Below are 9,794 nucleotides of genomic sequence, written 5' to 3'. Positions count from 1 at the left end.
AACAAACACTCTGGGGTTGTGGCTCGGGTCGACCAATCACAGCTCAGTGAGCTCACTCACAACCAGGCTCTCAGCCAATCATAGGCCTCGCCACTCAGACACATGGAAAACCAGCAATCAGTAATCAGTCAGGGACAATGTAAACTAGGATAAATTAAATATTACTAACATTACTTGAAGCTCTTGTACTTCATCTAATAATTGACAATAACAACATAACATTAACTTTATAAAAAATACATATATTATTATACACTGTAAGACACACCTACATAAACAAATTCAGCGTCAACAACATTATACAATAAATCCTTCCTTCATGAAGATTAAATTACAAAGTGTTTTCTAATACTTGTGAAAAGACTAATTATTGGAAGTGAGGCAGTTCAACAGCTCCTCAAACTACAGCTGAGTCAGCACCTCCCTGAAACACTAGCATTTGTTGCATGACAGATATATTACAGCTTTAAACTTGCAACTGAGTGAATTCTAGAATTTGAATTTTAGGATTTTTTCCTGCTTCCCCAAAATCAAATTTTCCCACAATCCCCATTGGCCACAGTGTAAGGTTGGATTCAGGACATTATGAAACAGTCAAGGCTGCAGCCAAACTGCTGAGAGGCAAACATGCAAAGTTCCTATTTGCTCCACGTTGACCTTTGGTCGGCAACTCACGTCACAACTTTCCCACCTCTCCCCCCCGAGCTGCTTTTCTTAAAATCTGTGTCCTCGTCCCAAGAAAATGAGATGTGTCCGACTGTGATGTTTTTTCAAAGGTGTTTTTGTGGGTGTTTCCCCTTTATTGATACGGCTATGAGCATGAAATGAGGAGGAAGAACAAATTGCATGATTCAACACATTTACTACAAAACTTAAAGCTTTGTGGCCAGAAAATTCAACTGTACAGTCGTTGTCGTTGAGCCAATCCGCTCCAACACTTTCCCAGTCATTCACACATCTGCTCTGTCATTGGCTCGGAGCAGAGACGACCCGCTGATGAGCCTGACTGGTGGTGTTTTATTGTGACTGTTGTTTATAGCAGGCACTCGGCCTAATGAAATAACTCATTAGCGGTAATGCTGACACACTATAATAATCCATTCTTCTTGTTCAGGAGCTAAACTTTCACACACTGCAACCGAATTCACCCACCAAACATCAAAATGTTCAGCCTGTTCAGGAAAACTCTGAAAACTTTTTTCAAATATTTATACTTTTTGAAATATTCCACTTTTTAAAATTATTTTTTAGTATCATCAATCATCAAATTCCTTTTTATCTTTTGGCAAAGTGAAAACTTAACCTCGATTTGATGTTGGCCTGTGCTTTTTACATTGCTGCTCAGCTTTCACTCTGCATTTTCATCTGGTCACTTAATATTTAGTCAGCGACAGAGTGAAAGTCCACTGATGTTACTCTCAATTTTAAATGATTACTATCTGAAGGCTCGGATGAAAGGACACTGTTGCTGCAGTCTTAAATAGCAAAGTAAAACATAAATTGTTTTTCTGAAAAGAGGCAGCACTGTGGGGTAATCTGAACATTGACTTTCTTACAGTCGGTGGACTTTGCTTTGACCCGGGTGCACAGGAGTATAGTAACGCCTCTCTGTGGATGTCATAAAAAAAGGGCTGCCAGAAAATATATAAATACAGGGCTAAAAGATTCTTTCTTTTTCGTGGAGCGAGGATTGTGGATTATAATCCGGCCAGTCCAATTCTGCAGCTGGAACATCCAACCTGAAGATCAGAAGGAGGAAACTTAAATTCAACAAAATGTAAGTTTGTTTAAAATGTATCATCAATCTCATTGATCTTTCACTTTAAAGTACGTTATCATTCGCTGAGATTCCTGTTTTTAAAAGGTAAATGATTAGTATGTGAGGTTACATTTTTATCCTACAAGTGACTGATGGGATTTTATTTGCTTGTGTGTCTCTGTGTGTGTCTGTCCAGCAGCAGAAACCATGGTAGGACTCAAACCCTCAGATGTTCCCCCTCCACTGGCGGTGAAGATGTCGAGTGCGGGATTAGCCGCCTGCATAGCCGACCTTTTCACATTTCCTCTGGACACAGCCAAAGTCAGACTACAGGTATCTGCTCAGAATATAAATCATTGATCACTGGCTCCTTCACATTCACTGAAATCTACCAGATACTATAGTGCATTAATGATCTTTAGACTACATGGAAACACAGTGTGATGTTGTCTGAGCAGCTCGACTCTTTGTCCACCTCAATACCCCTGAACCAGTGACACATGCACAGTTTAGTCTGAAGGTTTTTCTTGCCTCCGTTCTGTGGAGCTGGTTTAAAACCTGAGTATAATCCGACCTCAGATTCAGGGGGAGAAGCAGGCGGTGGAAGGCATCCGTTACAGAGGGGTGTTCGGCACAATCGCCACCATGGTCCGAACGGAGGGCCCCAGGTCTTTGTACAACGGGCTGGTCGCTGGTCTGCAGAGACAAGTGTGCTTCGCCTCTGTCAGAATCGGCCTCTACGACAATGTCAAAAATTTCTACACAGGCGGACAAGACAGTAAGTGGCAGCAGTCCAGTCATGATGCATGCTTAATGTTTGAAGGGGCCTTAGCAACCTGTGCAACATACACATCTGCATCTTTAAAACTACATTGATAAGAAAACCTCTTTGAAAAGATCCATCTTGTGTCATAGATGGATGTGCAACAGCTGGTACAGACATAAGTAACCACTTCAGAGGTCTAATATAGAGACACAATTATAATTCTAAATAAAGTAAGTGTAATATTAGGTGTATGAAGAGATTCAGGCCAGGTTTATAAAGACCTCATGAATTGCTTAAGGTTTAAGGGTCAGTTTTAGATAGATGGCAGGTATTAAAGCAACCAGAAGTTCAGTTTTACTCAAGTATAAGTATTATTATTAAAACATTTCATTGTTTTATTTTAAAATGTTATATATTCTTGTGTATTCTAAGGCTGATCATAAGTTTAAAAATTTAAATCATTATACAGAAAGTAACTAGTAGCTTAAGATGTGGAGTAAGGAGCTCAACAGTTTCCTCTTGAATTTCCTGCAGTAAAAGTATAAAGTAAGATAAACTGCAAATACTGAGTCTTTATTTAATCAGCAGAAGGTCGGTGGTTTGATCCCAGTTGACCCCACTCAGCCTGCAGATGTGTCCTTGGGCAATACACTGAACCCAAAATGCCCCCTGGTGGCTATGCACTGTGTGACCTAAGGTTGTTCTTGTCCACTCTTCTCCAGATGCAAGTGTGCTGATACGAATCCTGGCTGGCTGCACCACAGGCGCGATGGCAGTGTCCTTTGCGCAACCCACCGACGTGGTCAAGGTTCGATTCCAAGCCCAGGTGAACCTGGACGGTGTGGCCCGTCGCTACAATGGCACCATGCAGGCCTACAAACACATCTTCCAGAATGAGGGCATGCGCGGACTCTGGAAAGGTGCCATTTAGAGAGCATGCTCTGAAATGTGTCACAAGGTCGGGTCTGATCTGCCACAAAGTTAAGACCCAGAGTTGCTTTAGTAAAATAGCAGGGTTTATTGTTTCCTGTCTTCTCTAGGCACACTACCCAACATCACAAGAAACGCACTGGTGAACTGCACAGAGCTGGTGACATACGACCTGATCAAAGAGGCCATCCTGAAACATAAACTGTTGTCAGGTGAGACATGTCTGAGCTACACACACTTTCACACACACACACCATCCCAGGGGAGACAGCTGATTGGGCAGAACTCCACCCCCCCTCTCATCACTTCAACCCCTCCACAGCTGATAACAGCACACATGCAGGTGCATGGTACAGTGCATGGTGTGGCCTCCCTCTACTGCTGTAAATACAGTGTTAATAAGACATTTATCTCTATGGTTTATATTACCCCCCCCCTCACATTACATAATCTGCCGACAACACTTTCTATATGGCTCAGAACAAAGGCCTTGCATCTGCTTCCATTTTTCACCCGCTTGGTCCTCGACTCTGTCCACAGACAACCTGCCCTGTCACTTTGTGTCTGCGTTCGGCGCCGGCTTCGTTACCACGGTGATTGCCTCCCCAGTGGACGTGGTGAAGACCAGATACATGAACTCACCACAGGGTCAGTACAGGAGTGCGATCAACTGTTCCTGGACCATGATGACCAAAGAGGGGCCCACAGCTTTCTACAAAGGGTAAGTTCTTTGTGTCTGACCCCAGCACAGTCATTTGTTGAATCTCTGCCTTTGTTCTTCACTACACACCTCTGACCTCCTGTCTGTTTTTGTGCAGGTTCGTACCCTCGTTTCTAAGGCTGGGATCATGGAATGTTGTGATGTTTGTGACATTCGAACAAATCAAGAGAGCCATGATGGCCACCAAGAAGAGGATGGAGGACCCAAATTGAGATTTGTGTCCCAACATTTGGCTGAAAAACCTGAAGCACCACAGAAAGAAGAAACATTATGAATCTCAATTCTTTCCGTGGTGACAAAGAAAACAATCTTTTGCTGAAAAAGGAGAAATGGACATGCTACCTTGTATTTGACTTTGTGTGTAATGACCTCTTTTGGTCAACTGAGTTTGCACTTCAAAGGGGATTCTGGTATTTTTCTTGTTGTTACCACTCTGATCAAAGACCCAGAATAAGAATTTGAGCCTGTTATTGGTGGAAGAAAAGCACTTTTAGTGGATTGTCACAGTTGCCCCATTGGATTACATTGTAGCCACTGCTGCTGTGTCGCAGCTGCTACAGGGGCGAACCAACGTTTGTTTTTTAAAAGAGTCCCATTCATTAACACACTCAGGTTTATAAACACGCGCAGGCTGAAAAATACCAGAATTCCCCTTGTTGTCATAATAAAATGTAAAGCATCTTTATGAAAGTTCTAAATATATTTGACATGTTTTACAGAAAGTGTTTTTTTTGTTTTGTTTTTAAACTTGGACATGAAACACATTTCAAAACATCCAAATGTGTATTTATTGGTTTTGAGTGAGGCGTGTTAATCGTTACATGACTTCCCCCCCTGAAAGCCAATTACAAAAATGAGAAGTAATAAAAATGCAATATCAGTCTTCAGATATTCAAATTTTGAGATCCACATCATTATCGTTACGTAGCACAGATGCCGTTAATGGAATCAGTGGGGATGTTAAACAAGATGAGAGCACCACAATGGAATTAAAGAAGTTTCAGTCGTGGTCATAAATATCAAATTCCTGAGCAGGACAACTGTGAGAACAAATACAAACGAGACAGCTAAAAACATGGTGGTTAATCACTGTTTTTCAACAACTGTAACAAAAACTATTTGGCTGTCTGCTTACTGAAAGTGCTTCGACAAACAACAGAGCTCTTATTGCCACCACAGTCCTCTGCAGCGGCAGCTCTCCGTCCCCCTTTATGAAAGACAGGTAACCACTCAGTCATTTCTGAGGTATAGGGCGGTACATTTGTGCTCTACTTTAAAACTATGAAGTTTGACTATAACACGACCAGAACTTATGAATCACAATAGTTTGAGTTTCTGAGGAGTCGCAGGTGAGTTTCATTCTGCGTTTACGAACCTGACGAAACAATTTCCGGGGCTATTGAGAGTTCAGGTGGGGCATGTTAATCCACTTCAGTCCTTTTTGTTTATCTTAGTTTTTGGAATGGACAGCCATTGTGAGGGAAACATCGGGGTCCTGTAGCTGTGTCTTGACTACGTTATGGAATTTTTCCCTGTACTGATTGAACTGCATGATGCTTTCTGGTTCTTCTAACACCCAGAACTTGTCAAATTCGTACGCCAGGTAACCTAGAAGAGAAGAAACATACATTTAATTCTAAATAAGAAGACGGAAATGTTTTGAATCTGTGTAATACTAATGAATCTGAGGTGTTTATAGTGAAGAATAATGCTGAGTCTACTCACAGTACAGCTGATGGAAGTGCTGGAGCTCCGGTGGGCCCTGGACTGTGTTGTAGAAATGTGGTTTCAAAGCACCACTCTTCAGGAGGCTGTAGGCCATCTCTGTCAGGTTGATCCCAACTATGGCATATGAATACCTGAAATATACCTTCAGAATGAGTCTAAAGTGACAGTCCACTGTGCACACATGAAGTCATGGTGAACCTGAAGATCTGTAGCAAAATTATTCACAGCTATAAAAGGACAGTTACTTACCCTAGTTTAGGATGGTTTGCATGAGACAACACCTGTCGAGCCTCTTCTGTGTGGTTTGCACTGAAAAACCTGCAAACAGCCAAAACATCACAGGATCATTATTGCTTATGGATAAAACCATATTAACCAGTTAACATGCACTGATTGAATCTACAAATCTGTAACATATACTAGGATATAATTTCATTTAATTAATTATGTGTTAACTCAGTAAATAATTGTTCCTCTGAGTCAGTGATTGCTCAAGTAATTAACAACAATAACATCTGTCATGATTTCAGTATCATGTAATTGTCAGGTATTGAAACTGAAATACTTTTTTGAGAGTTAATGCATTCAGCATCAGCAGATGAATTATTGACAGGGATCTGAGACGCGTCACTGTATGTGTCCAGTTTCATTTTTACACACTAATGCAATAAGGCTTTTTACAATCAAAGAAGGAAGAGAGGTATATTTTTTTAGAAGTTCTTTATAACTTTATTAAATTCTTTATAGTGTATGTGAAAATCTTTGCTGCATTTACATGTAGGTTATAAGTATATACGGGTCTAGTTGACTTTCTTGCCAATTCAGGATTCCATTGATTCAGGCTCCTACTGCAGCACAGCTAGCTTAGATTGCTTTGTCAGCTGTCTGTATGCACTGCATCTCACTCTGTCCTTAAGTTCTGTTGTATTGTTTTTCTTTTAATGATTTACTCCTCCGAGCCAGAGCCTGGTTAACATGAGTGGAATTAGGTAAAAAACTGCTTTGGTGATAGTGTTCCAGCTGATTCCTATCTGACATTCCTTTTGTAAAGATCAGTATTGGTCTGAACTGTCCTTTCTTTTTATTTGACTGTTTATCTCATTGCTCTTCGTTGAGTACTCACACAAGGTTGATAAGTCCCAGTAGGCCCATTCCTCTGAAGTCCGTCTTGGGGTCATCTCCTTGGAATCCGATGTCTCCCCACTGTTTGGTTAATCTTGATTCCAGTTTGACTGTTGGCATCAACAGGTCCCACAGCTGAGGGGACAAATATTTACAGCATACATAGATTTTAATTGTCACTGGACTGAGTCACAGGTATATTGATTCCAAGTGTGATTTTGTGCATATAATAAAATAAACTAATTTAAGTCTATGCTCGTAAAAAACTAAAATGAAGCATCAGCCATATTAAATCGTTACGCAAAAACTACTGAAACAAGGTCCATTTAATTTTGTGGCGGATCTGGATTAACAAGTGGATCCAGGAACTGAGCGCCCTTCTAGTTTGTTCTGTGGAAAACTATCAATCCACACAGCTAAAACAGATACAGCAACTGCCCTTATTTTTTCCAATGTTTAGATCCAGCGGCAAGAACTCGTACCTTCAAAAGCATGGCCTCGTGTTCTGCGTTGTCCGAGCTGAAAACCTCTTTTCTCAAGTCTTCCACCGACGTGTACAGACGTCCGTATCCTGTTATTTGTAACACACAGGTGTGCAGGCTCTGCTTGAACCTAGAAGAGTAGTCCGATAAATAATCATTCAATCAAAAAAACACACTTTACTGAATATGAGGGAAAATTGGAAGAATTACAGGTGACAAACTCAAACCAGGAGATGAGTCGTAAACTTACAGGGGATCTTTCTGGGGTTTGACATTCTTCTCTTTCATAATTTGATCCACACATATTTCTATGTTATCCTTGCTGCTTTCCAAAGCTCCTCTTAAAAGCTATAGGGAAAGAAATCACAGGACAGTGAGGAGACAAGCACAGAAATATAACGATACAACGAGGCACCAGACAGAAAACAGTGGCGACGTGGCTGCTGTTTAATCTACGCTGTCAACCACAGGGGAAAAAACTGTTTTCAAAGTCAACCTCGGAAACAATGAGGTAGATGACCCAGCACTTCTGTTTCCACACTGCTGATTAGAAAATGCTTGCCTCGCAATAACCATAAATGACAGGCAGAGTCAATTCGTCAATGCTTGGCAAGTGAAGTGAAAGATAAAGACTGATTAGGTTTACAGTATATGTCTTAACTGGGTTTCCTGATCTAAAAGATTACGATGAGGTGAGTAGTAAAGCAAAGGGCCTTGATTGCCCCCCTGGTGACTGGCTGTAGTAGAGGTCATAAACCCTGCCTCCTCCAGGTTAGTGAATGGGACATGGACCAAACTAAAAAGTCAAAGTAGACATCAAATAGATTTTTGTGGCATTTCTATATCAGAAATAAGATTAACAAGGCTCTTACCTTGCTCCTAGAAGACCGCAGGGAGTATTCTACAATAGGGCACACGAGAGAGATTAATATAATGACAACAATGTATACACAGCAGCAAAGGCAGACTAGATTTGGGTGGATTTAAGTCACCTGCTTTCGTTGTCCTTGTGGCCCCCGGCTTGTATCTGGAACATATTCTCTGCAGCTCACATTTCCCCGTCACCTGTCTGAGGAGCCACTTCAGCCAGTACCTCAGGAAGGATGTGTAGACGTACTGCCACACATACCCAAACATTTTCTACAACACAAAACATGCAACAACATCAATCACATGAACGGATTAAATAGAACAAATCTGACAGTCCTTTACGAAATAGTTTAAAAACCACAACCTTCACTCAGCAACAAAAGAATCAGTCTTTAAACTTAAAAGAAAGATTAATGTGACATTTCTCGTGATAATTGTCTGGAATGATTTTTGCTACTGAGTGAATGTTGTGGTTTTAAACAGCAAAACCTTAAATATATATATAACTTTTGTTATGTTGCTATTGATGAAACCTTTATTGTGATAATCATTGTTAGCCCCACTCCTCATTCCAGTTTAGGGTATTATCATCAGTGTGAATAGTGTCTGTAACGTGTTGTGTAATTAATACTAGCACATCTATATTTATTTCTCAGTGATCTCTCAGACAGTAGATCTACACACCACAGGAACTAAACTGTTTGATCATGCAGTAAAAGTACACACTCAAGTAAAGTACATGTACATTATAAACTGTACTTTGATGCAGTGCTGCACTAAATTAACTTTTCACCACCGTCATCATCGTGAAAGATGCTGACTCGAGTCTTTCTGCGTCATCACAACGACCACAGTGACTGAGCAGAGGCAGTTTATCTCCATTAAAACTACAAACACACGAGAAACGCCATTAGGCTGATGTCAAAAAGAAAGAGAAAGCTAGCTAACATCAAAACAATAGCAGCTAGCATCAGTGCTAATGCTAACTTAGGACAAACGTGACCATTCAGCTAAAAACATGAAGCGTGATTAGAGGAATCGACCCGAACACTGTTTCTTAACGCTAACGAACCACTAGCTGCTCACACGTGTTCACTTTAGCTTCCAGCTTCGAAGTCCCCGAGATGACAGGTTGAGACAACAGGTTGTCGTTCGCTGGCTGTTAGCTAGCCGCGTAGCGTTAGCCTGGCATATCACGTTACGTCGTGAGCAGTGTCGTGTTTGCTGGTGTCTAGCCTGAAGGTGGAGTTGATCTTACCGTGATGTCGCAGAGACAACGCTGCCACACGAGGATTAACCCAGAGTTAGCGTCACTTTAACGCGATCAGCGCAGAGAGAGTCTCAGCGTGTCTCTTCACAACAGACTCTGGTGCGTTCGCGGTCACACTGGACACGTAGCAGGTCCGATGCTAACGC

General features: G+C 41.3%; 2 protein-coding genes across 6 annotated transcripts; one reads left to right on the top strand and one right to left on the bottom strand.

The window, feature by feature from the left end:
- Positions 1-400: 400 nt before the first annotated feature.
- Positions 401-4,898, top strand: ucp1 (uncoupling protein 1). Of its 2 annotated transcripts, none has more exons than XM_035182775.2 (7): positions 401-1,777; positions 1,956-2,092; positions 2,339-2,537; positions 3,248-3,445; positions 3,566-3,667; positions 3,996-4,176; positions 4,274-4,898. In XM_035182775.2, the coding sequence occupies exons 2-7, from the start codon at positions 1,967-1,969 to the stop codon at positions 4,386-4,388; spliced, it is 921 nt and encodes a 306-aa protein (XP_035038666.1). In that variant the 5' UTR covers positions 401-1,777; positions 1,956-1,966; the 3' UTR covers positions 4,389-4,898. The 2 variants fall into 2 exon arrangements, with proteins under 2 accessions (XP_035038666.1, XP_035038658.1); XM_035182767.2 differs by having other exon boundaries at positions 404-1,777; positions 1,959-2,092.
- A 42-nt stretch (positions 4,899-4,940) lies between these two features.
- On the bottom strand, positions 4,941-9,794 carry elmod2 (ELMO/CED-12 domain containing 2). Of its 4 annotated transcripts, none has more exons than XM_035182794.2 (9): positions 9,637-9,794; positions 8,501-8,648; positions 8,381-8,409; positions 7,759-7,856; positions 7,509-7,638; positions 7,028-7,161; positions 6,154-6,222; positions 5,902-6,035; positions 4,941-5,784 (listed from the first exon to the last, which is right to left on the bottom strand). In XM_035182794.2, exons 2-9 carry the CDS (start codon positions 8,643-8,645, stop codon positions 5,627-5,629), a joined length of 897 nt encoding a protein of 298 aa, XP_035038685.1. In that variant the 5' UTR covers positions 8,646-8,648; positions 9,637-9,794; the 3' UTR covers positions 4,941-5,626. The 4 variants fall into 4 exon arrangements, with proteins under 4 accessions (XP_035038685.1, XP_047200410.1, XP_047200409.1 ...); XM_047344454.1 differs by lacking the exon at positions 9,637-9,794 and adding an exon at positions 9,475-9,628; XM_047344453.1 differs by lacking the exon at positions 9,637-9,794 and adding an exon at positions 9,465-9,619.

The sequence above is a fragment of the Hippoglossus stenolepis genome, chromosome 2 (assembly GCF_022539355.2).
Source record: "Hippoglossus stenolepis isolate QCI-W04-F060 chromosome 2, HSTE1.2, whole genome shotgun sequence".
Classification (NCBI taxonomy): domain Eukaryota; kingdom Metazoa; phylum Chordata; class Actinopteri; order Pleuronectiformes; family Pleuronectidae; genus Hippoglossus; species Hippoglossus stenolepis.
This window is presented reverse-complemented; position numbering and strand designations above follow the sequence as displayed.